Source organism: Anas platyrhynchos, chromosome 12, assembly GCF_047663525.1.
Source record: "Anas platyrhynchos isolate ZD024472 breed Pekin duck chromosome 12, IASCAAS_PekinDuck_T2T, whole genome shotgun sequence".
Classification (NCBI taxonomy): Eukaryota; Metazoa; Chordata; class Aves; order Anseriformes; family Anatidae; genus Anas; species Anas platyrhynchos.
This window is the reverse complement of record NC_092598.1, coordinates 11,597,733-11,625,432: the sequence shown is the minus strand read 5'-3', so window position 1 is coordinate 11,625,432 and position 27,700 is coordinate 11,597,733. Positions and strand designations below refer to the sequence as shown.

Here is a 27,700-nt window from a genome sequence, read left to right as displayed (position 1 = left end):
GAGTCCGAAATAAGGTTGAATCACTGGCCATGCCTGCACTATATTCAGCTTTTTACCTGTCAACTTCAAAGGGCTCTAATTAACAGCAGAACAAAGCGACAGTTAGCACTGAAGATGGCACAAGGCTTTCGGTAGCTCAAAGGAACTGCTTGGAGCAGGATTTCTCTCTTTGTGCACTACCACAACCCATCTTCTGTGCAGCAGGGTGAGCCTCTGACCTGGCAGACCTCCCATACCCCATTGCAGTTTGCAGGGTCACTGCAGTTTCTCTAGGCACACCTTGGCTCAGGCACTGAGTGCTGACAGGGAGGCGGGGGGGACTCTGCCCCCCGGGACATTGCAGGTCACCTCCACCCTTGGTGAATCAATCCAGGTGCAGCTGGGTCCCACATTGTTAATGACATGGGGGTGATCCTGGGGCACAGTGAGTGAAAACATTGAGTGTGGGGTGAGTGGTGCTGCTGGGTCATTACCTGTGCTGAGGTGCAGGAGCAGCCCCATCGCTTACTGCTGCATCACTGGGGCTGTGAAAGCTCCTGGAGGAACAGCCCTGTTTGCCATCGGTGTGCCCATCAGGTTTTTTGCTTTTTTTTTTTTTTTTTTGGCTCCCAGGAGAGTTTGTGGCTTTTGAGAGAACTGTGGCTGAAAAAAAAAAAAAAAAAAAAAAAAGAATTACAGCTGGCCTTAAACCACGGGTAGTGAGGAAGGACCATCACCTGTGAGGCTGCAAACCACACCATGCTGCTCACCTGACAGTGCTGCCAATATCCTGGTCGCAACCAATGAGGGCTGTGGGACCAGGATCTACCAAGTACCCGAATCGCTGGCCTCTGGACCTTGGAAGGTGCTCCCAGACCAGTCCAGATGGGAGACACTTTTTTAAATGTCCAAGTTTCTTTATTAACCTGAGTATAACAAATATAACATGTACACAGTATAAAAATGAACATAGAGCATGACAGAGGTACAGGTACAGCAAAGATACATGACCTATACAATGACCAGTTCATTGAATGATAATAATAATAATATATTAAGCATTTCATTGCTTGGAAAAAGCAAGTTTTGATTGTAAAAATCGTATCCTGTTCCACTAAAATTATACAAAGTACATTCAATACTGAAAAGTGACTCAACAGAGCAGGACCAGGGCACGGCTGGCCTCTTGGTGTTACCTCAGGCTGGGACTGTACAAAATGAATCCAGATGCTTCTCTGGGATGAGTTTTAAGAACTTAACAATTAAATTAAAAAGTACAAAACCGTGTGTTTCAGGGAGGGTATTCTTCATTTAAAAGCATGTGGCACATGCGCTCTCGGTGGCACCAACAGACTTCAGCGACATGCAGATGGCGCCGCCGGGCACGGCGCTACGCAGGCTCCGAGTTGATGGGGGGCAGATTTTGGTGCTTGAAGTACTGCACAACTTGCTGGGGCAGCTCTGCCAGCACAGCTTTGGCCAGTGTTTCCTTGGGGGCCTGCAGGCAAAAAGAAAAAAAGAAACACCAACATAAGATGGCTACGGGGACTGGGCAAAGGCTTGCCAAGCTCTGCCATGCAGGAGGCTTAATACCCCTTGAAGCTCTGTGACTGTCAGCACTTTGTACACCTGGGAGTATTCTGTGTGCTACGTCTTCCTCCCAGGAGATAATTCTGGCTGCTGCCCCTGCGTGTCTTGCAGCGCTGATTCAGGCAGTTAGTGGCAGTGCGTCTCCATGGGATGTGGGGTTTAGAGCTAGGGCAAAGCAGGCAGCTTGGGAGATGGCAGAGCCCAGTGGGAGCGTGCCAAGTGCTCACCCTTTTGCCTCCGGCTGCCCCTTGAATGGCTCCCAAACCTTTCAGCATCTGCTGGGGTTGCCTCACTTCAAAAGGTGAGAACCACAGAACAGTTCAGCTTGGAAGGGACCCTTGAAGATCACCCTGTCCACCCCCCCACCATGGGACATCTCTCACTACCTCAGGCTGACCAAAGACACCCCCCGAAATGTGAGACCAGGCTTCTGCCCCCATCCCCTCATCTGCACAGGGCTCCCACCGCCTCCTGCCAGCAGCACACCGCGGTGGGGACGGCACAGGGCAGGGGCACGGACTCACATTGCGGAAATCCCGGAATGGCACGAACTGGACGATGTCGCGCACGGCCTCCTCGCCCGTGTGGGAGCGCAGCACCCGGCTGTCCCCGTCCAGGAACTCCATGGCAGCAAAGTCGGCGTTGCCCACCCCGACGATGATGATGGACATGGGCAGCTTGGAAGCCTGCACCACGGCGTGGCGCGTCTCGTCCATGTCGCTGATGACCCCGTCCGTGATGATGAGGAGGATGAAGTATTGCTGCGGAGAGGGGAGCAGAGGGGCAGAGCTCAGCGGGGTTGCAGGCAGCCCGCGTCGGGGGAACGCATCGACACGAGGGAATTGGGAGCACTCGCTGCGGGTGTCGCCCCCTTCTAGCAGCACCCAGAAATCTCAGGTGATCCCATTCCCTCCAGATTTTGAAAGACAAAAGCCACACAACGAAGCACCCCTCCCATACAAAGACGTGTTGTGGCACTGCCTGCGAGTGCTTCGCCACTGGGAGGTGGCCGCAGCAAGGACCTGGCGTGGAGGAGGGAGAGCTCCCTGCAGCGCCTGCTGGTGCAGACCACTGAATCTCACCTAATGTGATCTAAGTATCCATAATCTAATTGAACCTCCTGCTGGAGGTCTCACTGACTCATTTACTCTACTTAGCGATGGAAAAAGCTCCAACTTTTGCAGAGCTTCAGTGTCACAAGTCCTGACACAAGTCCGATGCAGTCTCTTCCTCCTCACTCAGCCCATGCCCAGCTTGTTGCTGTGCCCTGCAGAGCTGAGGGAGCGGACGGACGGACGGACAGTCCTGCTGGACACAGCACAGCAAATCTGCAGCACGCGGACCCCTGAGAAGGCTCCTCCATCTCCTCCCCCTCAGGGGAAAGTAATGGTTCAATTTTGGCACATTACACATCTTGCGTGTGGTGGAGAAATGAGGAAAAACAAGCACTTAGGAGCATTAAAGCTCTTTGTTCCTCTCCTCATTCTTTCCATTTCCTCTGAAAACCACCAGTGACGACGTCCTAGAAAAGCAGAAGAAACACAGTCCAAAGCCCATTTTCTTGTTTTTTTCTCCAGCCCACATCTTGTCTCCCGAAATTTTCCCTAAGTGCTTTCTTCCCTCAACGCTCTCGTGTGCTAAAGCAAGCACGATGCTCCAAGCACAAATGAGGGTGGGTTTGTGGCATTGCTTCTGATTTGTGTGTGCCACAGCAGCAGGACCAGCTCCCGGCCCCCAGCATCACAGGCTGGGGGTGCCAGCTGGACACTGGACATGTCCTGGGAAGCAGGGATCTGAAACAGGGCAAAAATTCAGCTGGGGGAAAAATGAAATGTTTTCTAGGGGAAGATTTATACAGGAATGAAGTATCTGGATTCCAGAACTAGCATCAACGAATTTTTTTGGTATTAAATGCCAGCATTTTCTCATACTCCTGGCCAGCACTGGTCGCCACTGGAAGCAAGACAAGCAGCTGGGCCTGACCCTGTTTGTGAACCTGAATGGGAGAAAGTAAAATTTAAAAGACAGCCGCTGATAATGGGCAAAAATCCAGCTTATTCCATCCTTCCTCCTCCTGCTTTTTTGTCTGAGTAAATCAGTGCAAATTTGGCCTCTGAGCATGGTCAAAGAATAAAACAAGAAAGCTCTCTCTCTGATTCTTTTTTTGTGTGTGTGTGTTTGTGAAATCCATAACAGGATCAGAGAAAAGCACACTAGAAAGTATGCAGGAAAAGAGGGAACAGAGCTCACCAAATGTTTCTCACTGCATATTTCAGAGGCCAAGGAGATGATGCTGAGGATCAACTTAAAAGCCCGGAGGTTCTGCAGCAGAGCGAGCTGGCTGGGGAGCATCTTCACAAGCAAGGCCCCAGCAGGCACTGTGCTAGAGCATCGTCTGGATGCACTCCAGATGAATTATGGCAATATCAGAATAACCCGCTAGGGAGCAGAAAATCAGCCTGTCCAGAAAGACCACATTAGGTGAGAGCAGGAGGACAAAGCGTGCAGATCCAGGTGAGGGCCCACTGTGCCTCCTGCCTGGCCACCACGCAGAAGACAACCTCGTGGTGGCTCACCAGCCCACAGGAGGTCTTTGCGGGGCTGCTGTCCCCATTGTCCCTGCTTGGTGTCCCCATGCCATGGGGCTGCTGCTGGCACCACCGAGGGCGGTGCTGCTGCACACAGCTGAGACCAGCTGGATGAGGAGAAGGCCCCCGGGGGAGCAAGGTCCCTGATCAATCACGCTTTGTGCTTCCAAAAAAGAGCCGTCTCCAGCCTCTGACGGAGCTGTTACTTTGGTGCACATTATTTAAAATCTCCCTTGATTAAACTATTAGTGCCAGCAGAGGGGTGCAATTTGCATATGATTAGTGCCTCGGCTCGCTGCGAGGCCTGTGGGCTTCTCCCTCCCCCACTGACACAAGCAGAGAAAATGAACGCTGAGGAGCCACCTGGATGTGTACTGAATTCAACCCAATTTGGACCTTCCCACCGCAAGTGCTGGGCATGGACGTGGGGACTGGGAGCCCACGGCCTTCCCGGGAGGAGGTCTCAAAGGGGGGCAGATGGAAAAGGAGGTGTTAGGATGAGGGAGGGGGCGGTGGGCAGCAACAGGACCCCCTCGAAACAGCAGCAGCAGGAAGTGGCTTCCTTTAATGAAGAAAGCAAACAAAGAAAAGAGACAATAGGGTAGCAATGCCTTGTGTCTGGAGCTGGGAAGAGCAACAGCACAGAAGGCAAGGCAGAAGAATGAGCCCTCTTGGAGAGGCTGCGTTCAGGAAAGCTTTCAACCCCAGCCAGCTCTGTCTGCACACAGGACGATGCCCCAGCTGAGCTGGCTCTGAGCGAGACCCGGCTCCCCATGCCCTCAGGAAGGATCCTCAGCCACCAGCAGCAGGCCAGAGCCCCCAGCAGGAGGTCTCCAAACCACAACCCCGCTGCAGCCTCTGCCTCCTAACGCCGCGCTGCTGCCGCCTCGCAGCCTGGTAGGAGGGGGCCCCTGTGCTAACGAGCATATTTTTGACATATGGATGCAAGCAGTCTGCTGGGCTAATTAACTGCAACTTCAAGGCCCGACGAGCGGCTGGAGTGGCCGCGCGGGAACCCCAGCCCTGGCTCGGAGCCCACGGTTTTTCCAACTGCTGTGAAAAGCAGCGATAAAAGCGAGCCACCCAACGTCATCCGAGTGGGAAAAGCACAAAGGTCTCCTCCCAGGACAAGGCTGGGATTTGGCCGCAGGAGAAAGATAACGCCCTGTGGCATGGCACGGCTCGGGCAAGCCGTCTGTGGGGGTTTTCCCAGAGAGGAAACCCTGGGGCTGGTGCTCTCCTTGGTTTGCCAGCCTGGGTGTGCACTACCAGATCTCCCCAGATCTCCTCACAGAGCAGGGGGAGGTGTTTTATCCAAGAGGATCTTCCTCCAGCCGTTTGCTCGTGTTGAAGCAACGTAAGCCAAAGGTTTGAAGACTCTCTGAACCTCAGCCCTGTTGCTCTCGTTTCCCGTCTGCACTACATCAGCACCACCCACCACCAACCTAATCCCCTCGTGGTCCCCATGACAGTCCTGTCAGTGCCACACCACACAAAAGCCCAATTTTAGAACCTGCTCCAAGGTCCCAGCCTTGCCACTTCTCACACGGGAGCTGCTCCATGCCTCTGAATGTTCTGGCCACCTCTCTTGCTACCATTTCCAGGGCTCCCAGATCCTTTCTGAGATAAGGGGACCAACATTTCACACTGAGCTCAGGACATTTGTATCAATCCGAGGGCTGCCCACCTCATGGCATTTCCCTCCCTTGTCTCAATTCTCTCCCCAGTAATTTCTGATTTTCTACAGCTGCAGTTCTGTTGACTGTTAAAGGCTTTTTGCATTGTTTTTTTTTCCTAAGAAGCATCTGCAACAACTCGACATTCTCTGTCTGAAGTGACAACAGCCAGCTGAGAGCCCACGGCTGGGCTTCACAGACAGGGTTAGTTTTAACTTTCCTTCAAGTCCTTTCCATTCACCAGCATGGGGCAAAGAAACAGCAGATGCATGTGAGCCACGAGGGGTGGGGAGCTCTTCCCACAATTGTTCGCAGGCAGCTTTCATCCCGGCTCCCCTAAATAGTCTGGTCTCGCAAGCCAGCTTTGTCTGCCGAACTTGTCATGTCGCTGGGGAAGGAAGATCAGCTGTGACACCACAGCAGCCAGGAGATGCTCAGGCAGACACAACCCGCCACCCTCCTGGCTGTTCCTCCCACCTGGCAACACGTTGGAGTTGTTAAACCCAAGCAAGGCACTTTCTCCTACAAATTGCCAGGGCTGAGCCTGGCTCTGCACCACCTCTCCCACAGCCTTGTGGCTTTCCTGCAGCCTCAACTCTCCTGATGTGAAAGCAGGGAACAGGAACACAGCAAGGGGTCAGCCACCCCGCAGTCCCAAAGGCAAGCAGCAGAACAGCAGAGAGCACAGAGCAGTGCTGCTGGCCGTGGGGTCTGGGTGGGTTAAATCCTCTGCTGGGTCCTCTCCACCTGGCATTTCAGCCACCTCGCACCGCTCGGGACACCAAACCCAAGGACTGGCTTGGAAATGCCATCCCAAGGCAGCCACGCAACGCAGCAGCATGAGAAAAGACGGATTTATGGACTTACAGATGCAGCCTCCTGCTGGGTTGCCTGAGCTGCAAACCGGGCCACGTGGTTGACGATGGGGGAGAAGTTGGTGGGTCCGTAGAAGCGGATGTGCGGCAGGCAGGCCGAGTATGCTTGGACAATGCCCTCCACGCCTGCAGGGAAAACAGAGAAGCCAGACGTCACAACACGCAACAGTCCAGGCCAGCCACAAGCCCAATACCACACTCCAGGCATGCCAGGCTAGTAGGACCGTGGGGGCTGAAATTAGAAATATTTTTTCCCCAAAACTCATCCAGGTCATCAAGTTTCATCTCTCTCTCCTCAAATGTTCTAAAAGCAGAGCTTTGCTCCTCAGTAGCAGATCCTCAGACCTTCTCTTATAAGAGAGGCCTTGTTTCTGCAAAAAAAAATCAAAATCAGGCAAAAAGGAGGAGCAAAAAGCAACTTGGGGTCTCTGAGCGTAACCAAAAGCAGGCAGACACAGGGCAGAGGAGGCAGTGCAGAAGCCGAAATGCCCCAGAACCACCCTCAGAGCACCCAAGCTGTGTTTGGAAAGCACCACTCAGACCTGCAAGTCATCAGAGGCTCTTCTGCTGTCCTACCTGGAGGTCGTGACACGGCACCAGCCCTTTTTCAGGTGCTGTGCTATGACACCAGACCAAGTGCTGATGCATGATTTACACATTGTTCCCCCAGCCTTTCAGCCCTGACTCCACAACTGCCTGCATGCTAGCAGGTTGCCTGCCCACCGTGTGGGCAGCTGGGTGGTGTCTGGCCACATCGCTCCTCCCTTCCTGGCCTCAGTTTCCCCAGAAAATAATCTCCTGAAAAGGTGCATCTGTGTGTAACTAAAAAAATGAGCAATTCTGCGATTAATCAGCTGATAATCAATTATTTGGGAAGGAATCGTCATTGACAGAGCTGCATGACTGTGGCCTCTGTACCCGGTAATAAATCAGGTCAAACAGAAAGCCTCACAGCTACTGGAGAGCGATTTAATGAAGCAAATACAGCAGATAAGCAGCTGCTCATAACAAGCCTTCATAACCCAGTGACTAGTGAATGAGTCTGGAAGCTGACTGAGCTCCAGTTTTGCTGGGGTGAAGCAGAGGTCAGCCCGGACAGCTTTCGCAGTTCATGGTAGCCCTTGCCATTTATGATCTGAGCAACAATTTAACAATGACTACGATCAGCTCGCAGTTGCTAAATGAGATACAGAAGCGTTAAGTCCGAATTCCCCATTTGCTAAACAGCCCTTGTGTTTCTCACGGGCTTTGCTGTAGGAGCAGACGGCTGGTAGGACACATCAGACAGCAGAACGAAGGCGTATTTTTACGCTGTCTGAATCCAGTTGCATTTTACCCTGGGACCTCCTACACACCCCCAAATTTTCTCTGCTTTCTGTTGAGTGCACCCTTATTACTTGCTCTGCTTCACCGTTAAAGGCTGTCTCTGAACAGACCTCGAAAAACTGAGACACGTTACCAGAGAAATGCAGAGGAAAGGCAGAAGACGCTGAAGGCACATAAAGATGCTCACCTGAACAGAACGGGTTGGTGGGATTGAAGTTAATGGCAAACTCGTGGGATACCTGTGGAGAAGAAAAGACCTGAATTAACGCAGTGATGAGCGCAGAACAGGATGCTCTCTGCCAGTTTAGCCAACGCAGCAGTCACACAGGTGCTGCAGATGTGGTGGTTCATCCTGAGGGGCCAGCAGTGCTTCCCAGCCCTTTGCAACACAACCAGGAGCAGAGCAGATGAACGTGGTCAGGATTGAGCAGTATCTGAGCACGGACTGGTTCCTGTGAGCCTCCACACCCCATCGTGGATCCACCTCAAATTATCACATCAGTTCCTTTCCAGCTGTGACAGCAGGTTTCTCCGCTTGGCTTCCCCGCTGGCTGCTCACTGTTCACGAGGAAAAATGACTTCATCCTATTGCATGTTATAAAATCTCAATTAACATCACAGGCAACCCCAGTTTTGGCAGCGACCTGGCTCTCCACCTCCTGGCAAGTGACACGGCAGAGTGGGAGGGAGGACCTTTTGCTCTGCACTGAAGGAAGAGCCCTACAAACTGCTCCTTTGGCCTCCGAATGCAGGATTGGCACCTTGCAGGTGCTGCCAGCGCCCTGTCCCTCACCTTGTGCAGGTGCCAGCCCTCCTAGCAGAACCTCCTGCCTCTTTCCCTGTGCCCACCCCAGCACTCAGGCAGCCACAGAGCAAGCTGGCTTGAAGACCTGAGCTGGCACGTCAGCTGCAGTGACAAGGCCAGCAGATGCCCAGCTTCATGACCTGGGTCATCATGGGTGAAAGGCAGCACGGGAGAGGTGACAGGAACACACGGGAGAGGTGACAGGAACACAGCAAGGCCCAGCACAGACTGGGTTGGTTTTCATCAACCATGAAACCATCCTTTGTCCAATGCAGGTGCGAGAGCCTCCAGGTTTTCCATCACCTCCTCCCAAGCTGAGGGAGATGCTCTTAGGAGGATGTCCTGCAGGACACTGGTGACAGCAGATAGCCCTGCACTCCTTGGCTTGGTGCATCAGCCCAGCCAGAGAAACCAAACAGCAGCACTGACTGGGAATCATGGAGCCCTCATGGAAAGAGCCTGCAGACAGAAACCACAAAAAAAATAGGGAATGGTCACTCTGAACCCATCGCTGCCACCAAAGATAAGCGTGGTTCAGTGACTGAGGTGCAAAAGAGGCTCAGGACTCCTCAGCTCCAGCATAAACCTTGCTGGGGTTGGTGTGGGTCAGCTGTTTGCTTGGGGAAGAATCATCAGATCAGGGGGTTTAGGCACTCCTCACGCTGCTACCTGCATTTCAGGCACGTTAAGGAGTGAACAGACTCTCAGCAGCACCGAGGACACAGCTCCTTCTTTCAGCACCTCTGGACATTGAAGGCATGATTTGGGATTTCAGCCTGCTGGCTCAAGGACTCCCAGACAAAAAGCTCTCACTCTGTTCGTGCTGGAGTTACAAAACAAGGATTATTTTCTTCCTCTCGCAAGGGTGGTGGTTTGTTGAGGTTCTCAGCCAGGGGATTGCTTCAGGACATGCGTACTCATACCGCTGGCAGAATGAATGTCCTCTACAGCACCGTGTGAAGCCGAAGTCCTCCCGAGACTGGAAAGCAGCACACATCTGATTCAGACTTTCCAATTATACTGGGCATTGTGTTGAAAGCAGCAGAAACTATTTTTGCAAGGCACCACGGGGTGGGAAACAACAAACAAACAAAAGTAGGTCAGACTAAAACTCTTCTGCGCTGCAAAGCTGGTGAGCTGCCGTACCAGCCGATGTTAACAGCCTGCTTGGGTATCTCCATGCCTGTTGAGCAGAACCAGCAACGCTCCCATTCATGCCAATAAGTAACTCGAGTGCTGGAGACATGTTCTCAAATGCATGACTTGTTTTTCACACACCATTTCTGGTGGAAGCCTTAATTTTGGGCAATATGTCCTACTTCAGATTTGTGGATTTTCAGTTATAAAGGGCCCACTATATTTTTTTTTTAGAAGACGTTCAAAATTCTGTCATATAGGTATTTATAGACCAGGTAAGCAAAAAATATTTCCATGTTTTGCAACTGCAAGAGAGGGTTTTCTCTTTCTTTTAAGCACCAGCAAAATGGTTTGGAGCTGCTTTCCTCACTTTTTGCTGCATTATCTACAGAGCAGACTCCCTGCACGGCAGAAATGTTTCCAAACCTCCTCTGGAGTTTTTACAGATTATATATATCTCTGCTAGAAAATTCAACAAGACGGCTTGAAAACAACAACCCCCCCCCACCCAAAAAACTCATTCCCTATTCAGCTCAATACTTCGTAGGCTAGTTCCTGCGGATCACAATTAAACACATCCAGGTCACCAACAACAGGGGGACCTTTCCCAGCAGGAAGAAACTCTTTGCAGCAGCTCCAAAGGGTGAGACGTGCACCTGCAGCCCAGCTGTGCCCTCTTCTGCTCCATCTTTTCTCACCAGGAACCGCGGATGTGCCCAAGCCCAGGCGGGAGGAGAACAGGGCAGCCGGTGGGGCTCTGATTTTAAGCATCAGCCCCTCCAGGGCCTCCTTGCCTTTGCCTCATCCCACAGCAACCAAAACCCATCTGCTTCCTTCTCCTGCTTCCTACTGGGAAATTGCTCGAGGCTCTTTACAGAGCTGTTACATTGCAAGATGTTCTTTGACATTTCCAACGAGACTTTTGTGTGCAAAATATCTCACTCCGACCGGTTCTTTGAAAGCATTTGGCAGTGCCATGGCAACAAGAGCGCAACGGGAACAAAGCGCGATTTATACGACTCTTATCTCTAATGATCTTCCCCATTTTTACCCTCGCCTGTTGTGTACAGCGCCCGGCGGTCAGCACGGCCGAGTTTCACCCGCTGCCAGGACAAGGTGCTGCGACCCCGGGGGATCAGCTGCAGAGCTCCCACCGAGTGCTTGCCGAACACCAATCTTGTGTTTCAACAAGAGCAGCAATTTGGGCTTCGATGGTACCCCATGAGCCTCATCTGCCAAAATCCCCAAATGTGTGAGTTTAGCCCTGGGACACGCGCCCCAGACAAGGCAGTGGGGACGGAACAGAGCCAAGAGGGGAGGCACGTGGGGCCCAGAGGCTGAACGAGCCAGGGACTGGAGGGATGGGCACTGGGGAGGCCGTCCCCAACACAAGGCAGGTAAATGTTGTCCCCGAGCCAGGCTGCTGGGGCGGCTGTGCCTGGCCCCGGTGCCAACAGCCTCCACTGCAAACGTGAGATGGGTTCCTGATGGGACAGACAATTTCCAGGCTCACGGGCTCACAGGCAGTAAAACCAGGAGTACCTGTGGGGCACAGGCCTGCTCTCCCTGCCTTGCTCAGGGTCCTTCCTCCTGCCTTACAGCTTCACCTAATGCCCCAGGCCCTGCTCATGCCCAGGGCTGCAGCCCAGCAGCGCAGTTTCCACCCAGCAGGACACTCGGTGGGATGACCGACCCATTCTCCCCCACACTGCAGCCTAGGTTGCCAGGCTCCTTCCAGTCCGGCTGCATTTTCCATTTCCATTTCTCCCCACAAACAATAAATCCCCAGTTGACAGCTGACAACTGTTGTTCCTTGGAAGCTGCTCACCAAGATTTTCCCGCAGAAACTGGTGAAATGACAGACCAGAGGCATTTCACGGCCAAGGGGGATGAATCAGCTCCAGTTTGTGCAGGGAAGGATGGCCTCTCGTGAGTGGCAACCAGCAACAGCTCCCGCTTGAGTTGCAGGGCTTTGGGCTGCTGGGAGATCCGAGAGCCTGGGTTGAGATGGTGAAAACACAAGAGCTGCTGGGATCTGCCCTGCGGTCACAGCCAGCCGAGGGTGCAAAAAAAGGTGGTGGTTGGGTGGGAGCCACCGTGCTGGTGGCTGTGATGAGCGGTGCTAGACTGGTGCTGTGGGGCCTCTGAATGGATTAAAAATGACCCCCACAATGGTCCTTCTCTCTGGGGAAGATGTGGGATGCAGGAGATGTTGAGAATGCCTGAGGGGGAAAACATCCCCAGCCCCAACAGCCGGCAGCGCAGAGCTCCCCTGCCCAGCTGCTTGTGATGTACGTGCCCTGCTCTGCTCAGCCCGGAGCAGTGCTCCCCTCCTGCTGCAAAGGAGACAAAAAAAAAAGGCTCTTGGATCAACCCCAGCACTGCACCACGAGCTGGGGACTTCTCAGCAACAAGCAGAAGTAACATGCACCAAGAGCAGTCAAGAGACCCAGCTGGTAGGGGGACACTGCTGTGTCCCAGAGCAGCTTTTCAGCTGTGTTATGGGAAAACCAAGGCCGTACATCACACCTGGGGACAGCTGGAGCAGCCCAAAGCCACCCCTCCATGTGCCCCACTGCACCCAGCACCCCATGAAATACCAGGGCTCTGCAGTGCGAAGAACTCTGCAGACACAAAGGAGAGGATGAGTGGGCTCAGGGGCTGAAGACAGGTGTTGGGAAAGTGTCAGAGGAAAGGAACTCCCCACAGAGGGGGTCAGCGGTGGCTCTGGGCACCTCCTGCCAGCAAAATGATCAACAGCTGACTGCCCGTCAGTGCCAGGGAGCTGCTGCCTTAGCTCCAGCCTGGCTGCCTGTGCTCCATCCCTGCCTCACTGCCCACCTGCGCTGCCACATCTCTCCCTGCGAGCCTGAGTGCACCCGGTGCCCTGCTGCTGCTCCGGCTCTGCTCCTGCCCTCAGGACAAACATGTTTCAAACACGTGGATTGCTGTTGCACGTTACCTTCCAGTCCGGTGGGAGCTGGGCACCGAATCCCAGAGCAGGAAACATTTTGTCTCTGAAAAGAGAAGAAGAAAACATACTGGCGGACACGTGCACAAAGGATGCTCGCGCGGCTTTTGCTGAAGGCACGCTCCTCTGCAAACCAACAGCCTCCCCATCCCGCCAGCTCCAGTGAAAGCACCCACTGTGCAGCCAACTCTGGAGGCTAAAAATGTGGCTGGGACAAAGCAGCAGCCAGCAGCAAATGTCAGCGAGCTGGGGACATCTGCCTTTGTGCTAACACAGCGGGTGAGTGGTCACCAGCCGCACCGAGCGGAGGATGCGCCGCGGCTGCTTGAACATCCTCATGCTCGACAGTGGTGATGGGGAGAGAGGAGAAACTGTCCTTACATGCTCTCCTCCTCACAGCGTCTGCATCTCGATGCGTGAGGCAATTTTCTCCTCAGGAGCTTTTCAAAAGCAAGGCCATATTTACGCCTGCTTTGGGGGTGGGAAGTCAAGCCATGGAAGCAGGTGAAAAGCGTCCCAGCACCCCTTTGGGGAACCAGGGAAATGTATGGAAAACAAGAGGGGAGCCCAAAGGGCACAGTGCTTACGAGTCGTAGTCCTGGATGATCTGCCCGACAGCCCAGATAGCTGACAGGTATTCGTTTGTTCCCATGGGGTTGATATAGTGCAAAGAGGAGGGGTCTCGCGGGTTCCCGTTGGAGGCTGTGAAGTCGATCCCAACCTGAGGTGCGAGAGAAGCACAGAGCCAGCCTCTGTTACTGGTCACCACTACACACCCAGCTACTGATTCTCTATTGCAAATGGACTGCGTGAGGTTCAGACACAGCCCCATCACGACCCAAACCTCAAACTTCAGAAAGTTTAACAAAATTCAGCTCTTCCCTAAAAGAAATACCCAGGTAGACAAAGCGATCCACTGTGATACCCGATCTTTTCACCATCGAGCATCCCAGGCAAGGTGTCCCAGAGCAGCTCCTGCTCCCGGAGCAAGCCTCCACCATTTCTGGGGCTCATGCCTGGGACTGTCATTGCCCATCTCCTGGGCACTAAGCTCGGGGAACAAGTAGCCCCATGGACACCAAAGTGGCCAGGGCTGCCTGGGATTTGTTGGATCTCAAAGCAACCCTGAGGGGGACTTTCCCTGCAGCTGCTGTACATGGTGCTTCCCCTGGGTGCAATGCAGGCTGAGATGCTGCTTTGTCAGCAAAGCACTTGTATTTCTCCCTCCTCCATGCTATTTAAAGACACATGTAGGAATGCGTATCCGAGATCTCGGACCCAGTTAAATCTGGTCAAACGCGGTGAGGTAACGAGCCACCAGATTTGAAATGACTCGGAGGGAAGAGCGAGGAAGAGACAAGCAGAAGGTGTGACTGTGTTTGCCTTGTTTGCAGAGCAAACAGGAAAAAAAAAATAAAAATAACCCTGGTGGCTAAATTGAGCTCAGGGGATTTGCACTGGATTTTGCTCCGTATCTGGAACGAGAGAGGGAAGACTCAGCTCCTGGGTTTGCAGCCGCGGACGGCTGGGTCCAAGCCAGGGGTGGGGAAGATGAGACATCTCCTTCGGTACTGGGGCAGCTGCTGCTCTGCTTGTGCTGCTGGGAAGCGCAGGGGCTGGGAATGGTCCCAGCAGCCACTGCCCTCCCTGTGCTCGTCCCAGCAGGATGGAGGCAGAGGAACACGCAAAAAGCCTGGTAAAACCTAACTTCTTCAGCAGGCACGTCAGAGTCACAGCTCACTGCCCTAACACCTGCCCTGGTGCAGCTGGAGGAATGAAAAGTGCTGCTTTCAATAAAACAGAGAGCAAGAGGGGAAACTGAGGCACTTCCTGACACCAGCTGCCTTCCCAAACGGCAAGGGTGCCTGCAGCAGCTCTGTCCCTGGTGTACCAGGACCTCACTGCACACATTGCTCAACACGTCAAAACCCACCCAGCAGAGCAAAGATCCAACCAGATGCCTTGGGAAGGGGAGAAACCCAGTGCCCCCGTTACCAGCAGATCTTTAAACAGGGAGGGGCAATTTCAGCATTCAGACTAATTTACGCAAGAGCTCTGTGCTACCAATAAACTTAATGATTTTCCCTTTCTATTCAGTCTTCAGCACGGAGACCTCAGTTCACAGCAGCAGAATGGCACATAAAGAGCTCTCACACTTGTTCCTGTTTCTATGGCAACTCTTCCTCCTCCTCCTCCTCTCCCCACCATGTTTTGAGACAAGACAACAAAATAAAAATTGAAATTACTGTGCGTGCCCAGAGCACTCTGGATATTGAATCAGGAAAGTTTTCAGAAATTAGAAAGCTAGTGGGGGGAAAAAAAAAAACAAAAAAAAAAACAGCACTTTTGTTTTGTGGTGGTTTCACTTGGGGTTGTAACGTCCTCATTTAATTACTCCTGACAAACCATTGTGGTTCCAGATCAAGTGAGGGTGGGATTCCAAAAAAAAAATAAAGACACAGTGTCTCGCTAACAGCCCAAAGCCTCTGAGCAGGGTTCAAAATACGGAGACCTCAAAAGGATCACTCAAAGGATCATCTGGATGCTAGTTAAAACCAGTAATGGGGAAATACGTTGGTACAACTTGGTGAGGACTTTGTGGGACTCTGATCGTCAGCAATATTCCTGAGCACCAGCAGGCCGTGATGCACCTTGAGCATCGTGGTACCCCAAAGCCACGTGGCTTAACAGCAAAACGAGGCAGCTCCTCCTTGCTGTGAAACCACACCCAGCCAAGGCAGCAGGATTCGGCTCTGTGGTTCGCCTGGCTCAAGGGCAGCTTCCTGTGCACGTTATTTCACGCCTGCCTTGGCAGAGCCTCCTGCAGCACCTCCCTTCACAGTTTTGACCATGACCTATTTGTTACCACCACTGGAAAAAGAGCAGCAGAAGTCCTTACAGTGAACATCAGCTGGCAGCCTCCCAGGATATAGTCTAGGAAGGAGAAATCTCTGGTTATCTGAAAGAAAGCAAAAAGAAACGTGTTACAGCAATCCTCACCATTGCAGGAAAAAGACTTGACCAGGCACAAGAGAGAGAGCACAGGGGTGCAAATTGTGCTCTAAGGGGAGAGAAGCCCAAGTAGAAAGAAAATTGCCCTTTTGCTCATGGCCCATAAGATGCACACTTGGAAATGCAAGAGGACTGGAAACAGCAGAGATGGGGGAACTCAGTGCAATATGAAGTCCCTGCCAAGGAGCAGAATGAAACATCCCAGCCTTGTGCTCACCTTGCAGGACTTGACAATGATGATCCCAGAGTTCTTGTAATTCTTCTTCTTCTTTTGCTTTTTCGGGTTAATGCACTCTAGTTCTAGCTGTAAGACAGGAGATGGACGCTGGTGTGAAAGCAGTGCTGGGCTGTCCCAGGTGGTCGCAAATGCTAAATGATGGTGATGCTGCAAACCACCTGCCCTTCTGCAGCGGCCACATCCTGCCAGGCTCCTTCCCTCCATGCGTTTCAAAGTGCTCACATGAATGAGCTACAGTGAGCTGCTGCTTTTTAGCAAAGAAAACCGAGGCACAGGATCCCTGTGGGAAGGGGATTTTCCTTTCTGGGGGTGGGCTAACAGCAGAAAACGGCCACTCTAGAGGTGGGAGTCACCTGCAGCAGGGGCAGAGAAGAGCTGTCACCCAAAGCACAGCACTGCATGTCTTAGGAGGCTTTTGGGGAAGGAAAGGAAAGGAAAATGCGTGGACAGGGACAGAAGTAGGTGAGCCCCCAACATCTGACATCCACAGCAACCACCCCACTGGCGCCTGTCGCGGAGGAACCCCTGCAGCCCCCGCAGCCAGGGCCCAGAGAAGAGACGGGCTCCAAGCAGGTCCCAGGTGTCTTCAGCACCGGGGCAGGTGCCCTGGATCTGTCCTTCTCCACCTACCCTCAGCGTGTACGGAGATTCATGGCAGTGTTGGATGGAGCCTGGATATAACCACCAAAGCCCAGCACCACAGGCAGGCCAGGGACTGCCACCATGCTGCAGGGGAATGTGTGACCAGCGAAGGGATGGGACTGCAAGGGATGGGGAGAGAAGAGGCGCTGCTGGGCAGCTTCCAGCCAGTTGGGAAAAGCAGACGGAGCCTCTTACAAACAGGCTCAAAACTCAGCTGCCTGCTGCACTGCAGCTCCGGCAGCGTGTATAAATAAAGGCATATTTGGCTGAGTATTTCAGCCATCTCATGTCGCAGCATAGGTCAAATACCAGCATGCCCAAGAAAAAAAACAACAAGAACTAACATTAACAAAACAAACAAACAAAAAAAAACCCTCTAGGGCAGAAATCAAGTAACTGAATGCTGCTGACAAGCCTACAGTAGGAGCGGCACCAGCTGACAGGGGAAGTGGCCAGGCCCTGGGGGATTCAGTAGAGCAGGAGACCTCAGCCTGGAGAGTGGGTCTGGAAGAAGCCGACAATGTGCACGCTGCAAACAGCATTTTTTCCCTCCATATCTCAGAGCTGAGAATTCATGGCTCCCTGCAATTCATTCAACTCCCTACAATAAATACAGGCATTTTGCTGCTGCCTTCTGACCACAGAACCATCCCAGTATTGGAGGTCCTCACCAACCTTCTGTCCTGGAGACAGCCACAGCCTGCAACCAGCCTGGGGCTACAGCAGCTTGGAGCCAGAGGCATTTTCCAGGCACAACAAGGGGAAAACTACAAAGACAGAAAAGCCTTGAGGCAGGAGGGGTGATAGGTACAGTCTGATGCAGCCTGCCCTGGCCACCATCGGCAGAAATAGAGGGAGGGTACGGCAGCGGAGGGGACGTGAGCTCTCGTCTTATTCCCATCTGCAAATGTGCAGTGCTTTGTCTGCAGCAAGAGCATCCCTCTGCTCCTGTTTCCATATTTACCCCCATCAGTGTGGCCAGATGAAAGGATGAGACAGCTCACAAGGAGCTGCCTCGGGGAGAAGGGGTGCTGGCGTGCGGTACCCAGTGCTGACGAGCAGTGGCTGCTTGCTTTGGAAGCAGCTTCCTCTGCCAGAGGCCCTGGCAGCTCAGCCCAGCACAGCAGCGTCAGCAGGGGCGCAGATGGAGCGGGGATGGAGGGCGCCTGGCCTTTCCCCACGCAGCCTTCATCGCTGCCCAGATGCTGCCCCCGGAGGCACGGGGAGTTACACAAGAGAGGCAGCAACAGCCGAGCCACCCAAGGGGAAGAGGCAGAGAGAAAGAGCTCGTCCCCATGTCCCCAGCTGCACCCACGCCACACGCTCGGGCACGTGCACAGAGGCACGGCGGCACAAGTGTACAGCAAGGAGAGCTTAACTCTCCTGTGACTAGCATCTCCCAGGGGCCAATGGAGAGAAAAGATTTTATTGCTAGGCTGCAGGTTGCACGTACAGTGAAAAAACGGCTCCCAAATCCTCTCAAATTCAAAAATTGGCTCTGGCTCCATCAGCTCGTGTGGTCTCGGACAGAACGCTTCATGCCTTTGTGCCTCAGTGTCCCAGCCGTTACTTTTCCCAGAAAACTAATTAACTTTTCTAATTATACTGTGCGTTACTTTACATATACCTACTTCCCAGCCAAAACCTCCTATTTTTGTAGTCCTAGCTACACTGCAGTGGAAAACACTGTCTATTCAGAAGCCTGCATGACATGCCTTGAATCAGGTGGCATCTGCAGAGGCTGCTGGCCAGCATTTCACCGGGAAGACAGGGACAGCTTTTTGCCACAAAACCCATGGCAGATGTCCCTGCCTCCTGGGGCCAGGCTGTCCCTGCAGCAGACAAAATCTCCCCTGCACTGTGTGCAGTGCTGCTAAGGCAGGAACCCCCTCTCGCTCTGGCCCCCCAAATCACAGGGCATCCGCCAAGCCACAGATGCTGCTTCAGGTATCTCAGATTTTCAGACAAGACTGCCTTCATGCTCTGTAACTCAGATAGCTCAGCTACAACAGTGGCCCGAGTTATTCATGGTGTCAGTGGGAGAATAAATAGGTTTCTCCACTCCTCTGAGCCTCCCTGGACCCCAGAACAGGCTGATGGTCTCAGTGCAAGCAGCAAAATCCACCTCCAGCCCCAAGGAGCTGCCCCTCTGCTGTCGCTGCCTTGTTCTGCCCATAAAACGTGGTGGCACTTACTGGAAAGGCATCCTGGGCTTCGCACATCCTGGCCACTGAGGTCTGAAACTCCCCGATGAAGTCATGTCCCCCGTCACTGTCGTAGTCGTAACACATGACCTGCAGCAGAAGGAGCACGAGCCAGCCTCAGACGCAGTGAATGCACCCCTTACACCCCTGCTACGAGGGCACCGAGTCCCTCTGCTCTGCCCACGGGCTGGCACCCTCTTCCTCCATGCTGCAGCACAAGACAGCTACAGCCCTCCAATGTTCTCACCTCTGCGGGGACATTTGAGGTTCCCTCCTCCCCTGCTTTGGAAACCTCCAACTGAGATTTTTTCAGTTTTGTTTTTGGGATTTTGTTGCTTTTGTTGATGTTATTGTTCTTTTAATAAGCAACCCATGGGGTTTTAGACGTTTAACAATGGATCCCATCATGACACATGCCAAAAATGCAGCCGTTACCTTTATCAGCTTCTCCACGTCCCCATCACAGAGTGACACTAAAGGCACAGTGAACGGCTTCCAGATGGGGTCCAGCGTGTACTTGATCACCTGCAGGGTGGTGATGGAGGGACAGAGTTACAGTGAGTGAAACAGGAGACAGGCAAAAAGCAGGGGACATTCCCAAGAGACCCTGACTCTGTCCCAGATGAGCTGCAGAAAGCCACATCTCAAACTTTAGAACCGCTGGGCTCCTAAACCTGACTCCACATCGCTCACCCCAGCCATTGCTGACTGCTGGTTGCCACCACTGCACCCACCCAGGGTCTGCCCACCGAGGAGACAGAGCAGTGGGACAGCACAGCTGGCCGGGAAAGCTGAACGGCCCTTGGCACGCCCGGGTCTTGCCTCCTCTCTGTCACATCTGCTGCCTGAGCTGGAGAAATGGAATTGATGCTTTTTGACATTTACTAAGAGAATGCAACTGCTCGGTGGAAACCGGGTGTGCTAGCAAACCGCATGTGCTGCAGACATCAGAGATGCTTGAAGGGCACGTGAAAAGTCACCTTCACTAAGGTGCCTTGCTCATAAAGAAAGATTCATGTGAATCTCAGGGGCACAAAGCTCAGAGGTGCCCAGAAATACAGGCCTGGCGAAGACTTTTCAGGACAGCAGTTCTCACTGAAGCGCCAGCAGCAATATTTGCACCATGAAGCTGTTTTAATACATTTTTAATAAGGAAAAGTGAGGAACGTGAATTGTAACAACAACTGCAAGGCTGGAAGAGACGGGCAGGTGATTTATACACTGTGATCCAAGTCAGATGCCTGATGAAGAGGACAAAGGCCACTACTATGATGGAAGAACCCTCCAGCCCCTTCCTCTCCCAAGACAAGCCTTCGCACAGGCTGTACTCAACACCCCATCTCCCTGCTCCGTGGGGCTGTGCCCACAGCACAGTATTACAGAGGCAGCCTGGCTCAAAGGAAAAGGGAAAGGGGGAAAAAAAAAAGGAAGACCACAGAGCAACCCTGCTCTGTGCCAAGGCACACATGGGGGCAGCTGGAGCAGGGGACCTGCCCGTACAGGACCTTGTTGCTCTGCAGCTGGAGCTGAGGAGGTGCAGGGACGTGCGTCAGGCAGAGACAAGGCGATGCCAGGCTCCTTGCTGAGGCATGTGTTTGTGTTACGGAACAAACACACAGCCCCAGTACGCCAGACACGTGCAGGAAGCTTTGCTAGCAGGTGAGAGCAGCCCTCTGCCCTCTCCAAAGCCTTCAGGTTCCTGCTCAGCCAGGTGAGGAGCAGGTCTGTCCCTGCTGCTGCAGGACAGAGATAGCAAATAACCACGCAGGGCTTGCAACAGGCTTTTATTTTACAGGCAGACCGGGAAAAAACCTGACACTGCGAGCACAGTTTGGTAGAGAATTTGTAAACACCTCCTCCAGGAGGCTGGGAGAGCAAGAAGCCCACACAGGGAGGCGGGCACGGGATATGGTGCCCATATGCTGCCAGCCGCCGGGTCCCAAGGGTGGGCGTGCAGGAGGATCCTGCTCCTTCACCGCACGCACCCAGCTGGGCGTTCGCACCTTCTCTTAAATAACAGGCTGTAATGAGAGCACTAATCCTTCCCCAACAGACACATCTCTTTTGGCATGACAAACAGCAGCCTCAGGCTAACAGCTGATTACATTCATACACCCAAAGCTGCAAGAAGAGGAAACCTTTCTTTGTACCTGGTCTCAAAACATGAAGCTGCTCGTCTGGCATGAGGGCAATGCTTTATGCTTGGCTAGTAGGAGGAGGCTGCTGGAGCACCTGTAAGGCAGGCAACATCTCCTTCCCTGCCCCATCACTTAAAGAAAACCTGGCAAGACCCTTAAAGGACACTCCCAGGATCCCACACAACTTTATCAGTGATTTATGAGATAATGCCATAAAGGATAAAAAGAAGCTGATTTAAGGATTGTGGTGTTTCAGTAGCTCAGTCTGGAGTAGCACTTACCTCTGTTCTGTGGACCAGCATCCACTTCCCATCATCACCAGGTTTATAAAACTCCAAGAAGGGGTCTGACTTTCCAAACAGATCCTGGGGAAGAACAACAGGACAGGTTACACAGGGATTTGCAAGAGAGAGCTCCACCCCTCCTCCCCCATCATTTTTCTGTAAACCAGTCAAAAAGTGTGCACATAGGCCAGTTTGAAGAATCACCTTAAACACCCACCTCTGTCTTCCCCAGCACAGCAACACTGCAAAAACCTTTACAAACTCTTGCAGCAAAGAAATAACAATGGTTATTGCTGTACGAGCTGTACACACAATACTGACTGAGTACCAAAGTGCTCAGGAGAGGTCCCATCGCAGGGAGGGGAGGGCTGGGTGTGCCTTCCAGCCTCCCTCTGCATCCCCAGCATGAGTGGTCCATGGGGATGCCAATTCCACAAATGTTTGTGCTCTGGACACGCAGATCCTGTCGACGTTCACGCAGTGTCTTGGCATTCCTGCAGTGGGCAGCTCCGTGCCCAGGAGCATGCCCATGGGACTTTGCCCACGGGAGCCCATCCCTGGCACGCTCTCTGGACACCAGTGCCCCGGAAAACAGCCCCAGCTGGGAGGCAGCTGTGTTTGGGTTAGAAAAACATCCAGAGCTTCAAAGCAAAAACGCAATTATGAAGTGCACAAGTGTCGGGGGTGTGGGAGGGGGAACCCTCCTACACACAGCAGGGAGGCATGAGCAGAGCAAATCTTGAAGGAGTAAGCTGCACGGGTGTTGACAGAGATCATGCAACACCCTCTGAGATACGCAGACTTCAGCCAGCGTGTGTTTGCTTTCCTGCCAGCACCTCCCCAGATATTCCCCTGATGAAGGGCTGCTGGTGTAGGAGAAACACAAGCACACTTCCCCGCTGGGCATCTGCATGGGGGCAACTTCTGTTGGCGGGCAGAGATCCAAGAGCAGCACAAGCGGGCGGTGCAGGCAGCACTCATGAGAGGAGCCCCAGTGCTTGCAAGCAGAACTTTGTTCCCATTCAGAAAAAAAACAACTAGGATGTGGCTAAAAGTGAACCCAACCCAAAATATTCCAAATTATTTCCTATTTACTGAGAACTAGAGCCGTTTCAGCTGGGTTTTCTCCCAGATGGAGGTGGCTGCCTGAATCCTGAAACAGTTGGAGGAACTTCTTCCTATGGGTTTTGGCAGGGACTCTCTGGGCTTCCAGGTGATGGAGCAGGGATGCAGAGGGCTGAGGGTACACCTGGACACAGGGGGGGTCCCATCCCAGGAGGCAGCAGCTGGTGTGGCTGCAGGCTCAAGCACGGCCCCAGAGGAAAACCCGTTAGCATTTCTATCCAAATCCTGTTTCCAAAGCCAGCTGGAAATGTAAATCACTGCAAAGCATTTTGGCTTGGAGAAACTGTAACGTGCTGTAGTCAAAACTCACAGCCACCTCTGATGACTGCTTTCATTTTATTTTATATTACTTGCTGCAAGTCAATAGCAAAGAGCAAAAGCTTGAAGGGAGGCGCTCCGATGCTATTTTTCTCCTACCGTTTTTGCAGGAAAGCAGAACAAGCCATTCTTTCTGCAGAGGAATTGGTTATGGTGCAGTTCCGTGCATGCTTAGCCAGAGCCTGGACTCGGTGCTTCAAAGCTTCACTGATGAATTAAAGAACCACTGATACACACCCATTCTCCTAGACCCTGTCCCTGCCTGTGCTGGCTTAACCTGCAGCCCAAAGCGGTTTCTTTGGCACTGAGCCCACGGGAGGTGGTGGAGGCTTCAGCTCAGATGGCAGCAGGGAGCAGGGGAGGATGCCCGCAGGGGTCCTACCCACAGCGCCAGGAGCAGCAAAACCCAGTCTGCAAGCCCAGGCAGCCTTGCTCCTTTCGAAGTGGGGTGGGAGATGCCTCCAAGCCACAAGATTGTGGACTGCTATTTTAAAATGTCAAAGCCACCAACATCTCACCCACGCAAGCCTGGCAGGAGACAGAAACTGAGCAACTGAAAGAGCTCAGCAGACCAGATCGATCTGCAAGCTGGTCCAAGCACCTACATCATCCAAACTGGGTCTCGCTCACCGCAGCCAAGGAGGGCAGAGATGCAGGTTCCTCAGGATGCAGATCCCCAAAACACAGCTTCCAGTACTGTCATGAATGGCCACAGGACTGGGAATCACCGGGGCTGAGCCTAGGTACAAATGTCTTCTCTTCTGCAAGGTTCTTCCTCTTAAAACTCCACCAAGAAGTGATCTGACACAAGGCACAAAAGCCTCGGGCTGATTCTGCTGCTGGTATTTCCCCACCGTGAAGCTTCTCTGTTTAAAGCGAGGCAGGGAGCATCGCCTGGCCAAACCAGAGGGGTGTGATGGGGAGAACTTGCCCTTGGCCTGAGAGAGGTCCTGGGGCCAGGTTGGTCACTGCACACAGGTCTGGTTTGCAGCATGGCTGCTGGTAAGGGATGATCAGCTGAGATGCAGCAAGACAAAATCCCATGAGACCTCCAGCCCCCACCACACACTGCATGGTGCAGGAGGGTGCCATGCTCTCAGCTGCAGTCCCTTATCCCCACGTTTTTTCTTGGCTGCTGCTTCTCCATACCTTCTTATATACTTGTTTAATGCAGCTCTCACGGCGGCATTTCATCCACAACCAGTAAGTGCCCATCAGCAAGTTCTCTACAGCCAAATGGCAGCTCCTTTCAGTCCAGGGCTGTATTTTGAAGGCTTCTGCCATTCTCATACGCTTACCCCCTGCATCACAGCACAAGGTACCTCCTTCCAAGCTCTCTCAGCAAGACCACGACCCTGAAAAGCCAGGGCTGGGGTTTTGCACAGGCAGCATAAGGTACAGTTAGCATGAGGGCAGTGGCTGTTTGGAAGATTTATTTCATGGGTCACCACCAGCAGCACAGGGCAGGGCAGTGCTGCCTCCAGGGCTTTCTGCTCTCCGTACAACTTCGACAGAGCATGCATGGCCTCATCACACACCGCTGGGTGGGAAAGACCAGGGGGTGCAGGATGGGAAAGGGAAGCTAAGCTCACTGCAGCCTGGGAAGGGTTTTTAAAACTTCACTCATGCTGATAAAGACCTGGGCTTCCGAGCTGAGAGACTGATGGAAATTGGGTGATTGGAAATTGGTCTATCGATAAACTGGAGAGAGACCCAGAAAGGAATTATTTGCAGTCCTTACTCCTGTGCAAACACATCTACATCACAAACTACCTTCAGTGTTGCAGGCAGATGATGAATTTTTGTCTTTTGACCATGGGTCTGAAGGGCAGACGTATATTGCCCTATCTGAAGAAGCTGGAGAGGGACCTGGTTGGAAATCAGTTTAGAAAGGCAACCCCTGCCAAAAGAGCAAGTGATGCCACCAACTAAATTGACAATATGAGAAGTGCACATATGCCTGAAGTCCCAGTGCTGCAAGGAGGCTGTGTGAAGACCCAGGTCCTTGGCCCTGCTCTTCGTAATGGCCATGGCCACAAAGAGACCCTGAAGCATGAAGGAATGGCACCAAACCTGCCATGAAATCTCATCCCTGGCTCTGAAAGACAACAGAGGCTTTTTCACGGGAATAAAATTGTTGCAACAGAGATTTCTTCATTGACATGCATGGGGTTGACTCTCAGCCAAATCTCATAGGAAGCCACCAGCTCGGTGACATTTTTCAGCCCACTTAGGAAATGAATTTATTTGAGGATTCCTCAGCAGGGGCATCTGGCTCCTTGCACTGCAGAGTACTACATAGGGTAAGTAGGAAGGAGAGAAAACAGCCACTCCCAACAGCTTGGAAAAACACTCAGATAAACTGGGCATCCATCTGGTTTGGACAACAGGACTGAACAACCCAAAGTTTCTGCCCCAGCAAATGCCCTTCTGCCTAAATGCTTGCTTTACCGTGGTTTGAAAACCAAGGGCCATCCTGCCAACAATGCAAGCTCTGCATTTTTCCCACTACGAAGAGGGAAAAAAAGAAGTCCCATCGATTGCTTAGCAACAGAACTGGTTTAAGAAGAATTGCTCTGGTTGCCTGGTAAATAAGGTCAGATTGCTCTGCTCAGAAAGGCTTACAGTTCCCTGTGTGTCATACCCAAAGCCAACACCTGCGTTATCTACCTCCATGAGGTCAGTGCTTCTTCCTTGGAAAAGATGGGCCCTACTGTTTGATATATAAACAAACATTCACTCAGTTTTGAGGAGGGCTAAAGGCAACAGGCCAGGAGCACTTATTGATTTGATGGGTATCAACACTGTCAGAGCAGTCAGGAAGTATTTCCAAAGAGCAGGCAGTGAAGTAATAAGTTCAGCTTAAAACACTCTCTCTAAGACACAGGCCCTGTGTCACACAGAAACTTTCCGTTTAAATGTGCATCACAAAGAAGGTGAAATGATGGCAGCAGAGAAACTGAGGCACAGGCTTACCCTGCAGCAAGTGGCACAGCCAGGACCTGACTCCAGACCTCCAGTCCCAGCCTCCTGCTTTCTGCTGTGGGACTACTTTCTGACACCCCCATACCCATAAGGAGAGGTCTCCTCAGATCCCTCAGCCTACGAAGGACAGAAGTTTAACATTTGCATCGTCTGACACATCACCACTCACCTTTTTATCCAGTTTCCTGCCAGCCATGCTCAGAGTAATCACCCTGTTGTCAGAGAGCTCTTGGGCAGCTATCTGAAAGACAAAGGGAAGCTGTGTTCATTTTCAGCGTGAAGTCAGTGAACAGCAAGCCAAAAGCCAGAGAAGAATCCAGCACGTGAGGACACACATGCTGGAGGTAACTCTGCAACTCCTACAAAACCCATTCCTGAGCTTTTGAAGATCTAATGAAGATCACACACACCATGGTGTGCCCATGTCCCTGCCCTCGGGGTAATCCTGGTGGCACCACATCCTTGCAGCATCACCCAAGATGAAGACTCCACCAAGAGATGGCCCAAAGATGGAGACCCCACCGTGGCTCCTGCTAGCTACAGCAGGCACAAGCGCAGCCTGGCTTACTTCAGCTTAAGGCACTTATCTCACACATGCTTCAACAAAATGGCTTTGACTGCCAAAGACCAGTGGGCTGGTTTTGTCTGGAACACGGTCTAATGAGTCTCTTGGTATTTTAAGAAAGGGAATGTTTATAACAAAAAAAAAAAAAAAAAGAACACAAAAACCAAAAAACCCCACACGTTTATTCATTTCTGGTAGCAGCCGTTTTCTGAATCATTTCAATTTCTTCCCAAGGCTCTGTCCTGACTGAACATCTGCTCTCCACCTCCTGCCTCCTGTCCCCCTTCTCCTCCCCATGGACCCGAGCCGTGGCTGTGCCCGTGCCCCTCAGCACCCCCAGCCTGAGGAGCTGGGGACCCCCCAGGAGCACAGTGAGGACATTTTCCCCTTCCCGGGGCACTGCCTGCACTGGATCTCAGGGAGGCCGTCCTTCACTGGCCACGCAGCATAATTACAGCTGGGCCTTTACAAAAACGCAGTGAAATCAAGGGGACAATTTTCTTCAGAATGAGCAATCAGAGGGTTATTCACACTACTGGGAGGTGGGGAACGTGCGGAGCCGAGGAGGCAATCACGGCCCTGGAATCACAGCCTGCCCAGCAGAGACCACTCTGCCCAGTCCCCGGAGGATCTGCTCGCCAACAGAATTCCCCGTGCCCCACACGGGGACACAGCTCTGCAGACACAGCCTCAAGTTCCCAGCAGAGGAGGGGAAGGTGACTCCATGTGGATCAGGGCAGGGATGTGCTGCTCCCACACCAGCCAGCCTCAGCCCCGTGAGATGCCGTGGGTACAAGAAGCTCAGGGCAGGCTCCACAAGGGGCTCTTTCCCACACACCCAATAAGTTTGTAGTTCCTTAAGGGCATTGTATTCAGAAGGCAGATTGTTGGGTTGGATTTCTTTAAGGACATTGTTTGCAGAAAGGCAGATTGTTCGCCGTTCACTTTAACAGAGCCAGAGCATCCTTCTTCTCTTCCACCCAGACCTTGGTGGGTGCACATATTTAAGGGATTGGAGCTGTAGGGAAGCAGATGGAGGTTGCCCTTTGCAGATGACGCTCCTGTCAAAACCAGACCCAGTCTCTGTTTTTTGGGGATCACCAGAGGCCAAGGAAAAGCCAGGCTGTGCAGAACAAACAGGTATGCTGTGGCATCTCTCCTCAGACAATAACAACCTCCCCACTACTTTGTCTGGTGGAAAGACCTTGAAAACAATTCCTATAAGCACTGTGACATGCTTTG

The 27,700-nt window shown here is 52.6% G+C and overlaps 1 protein-coding gene across 2 annotated transcripts in view; it reads right to left on the bottom strand.

Moving 5' to 3' along the window:
* Positions 1-874: 874 nt before the first annotated feature.
* The window catches only part of CPNE2 (copine 2), a 51,282-nt gene continuing 24,456 nt past the window's right edge, over positions 875-27,700 (bottom strand). For both annotated transcript variants that reach the window (XM_072043982.1, XM_038185438.2), the window contains 12 exons: positions 26,063-26,134; positions 21,463-21,546; positions 19,479-19,568; positions 19,035-19,133; positions 16,177-16,263; positions 15,847-15,906; positions 13,535-13,668; positions 12,939-12,993; positions 8,222-8,273; positions 6,701-6,834; positions 2,094-2,330; positions 875-1,477 (listed from right to left, as the gene is read on the bottom strand). In XM_072043982.1, the coding sequence (XP_071900083.1) occupies positions 1,370-1,477; positions 2,094-2,330; positions 6,701-6,834; positions 8,222-8,273; positions 12,939-12,993; positions 13,535-13,668; positions 15,847-15,906; positions 16,177-16,263; positions 19,035-19,133; positions 19,479-19,568; positions 21,463-21,546; positions 26,063-26,134 (1,212 nt within the window). In that variant the 3' untranslated portion in view covers positions 875-1,369. The remainder of the gene's footprint in view (positions 1,478-2,093; positions 2,331-6,700; positions 6,835-8,221; positions 8,274-12,938; positions 12,994-13,534; positions 13,669-15,846; positions 15,907-16,176; positions 16,264-19,034; positions 19,134-19,478; positions 19,569-21,462; positions 21,547-26,062; positions 26,135-27,700) is intronic.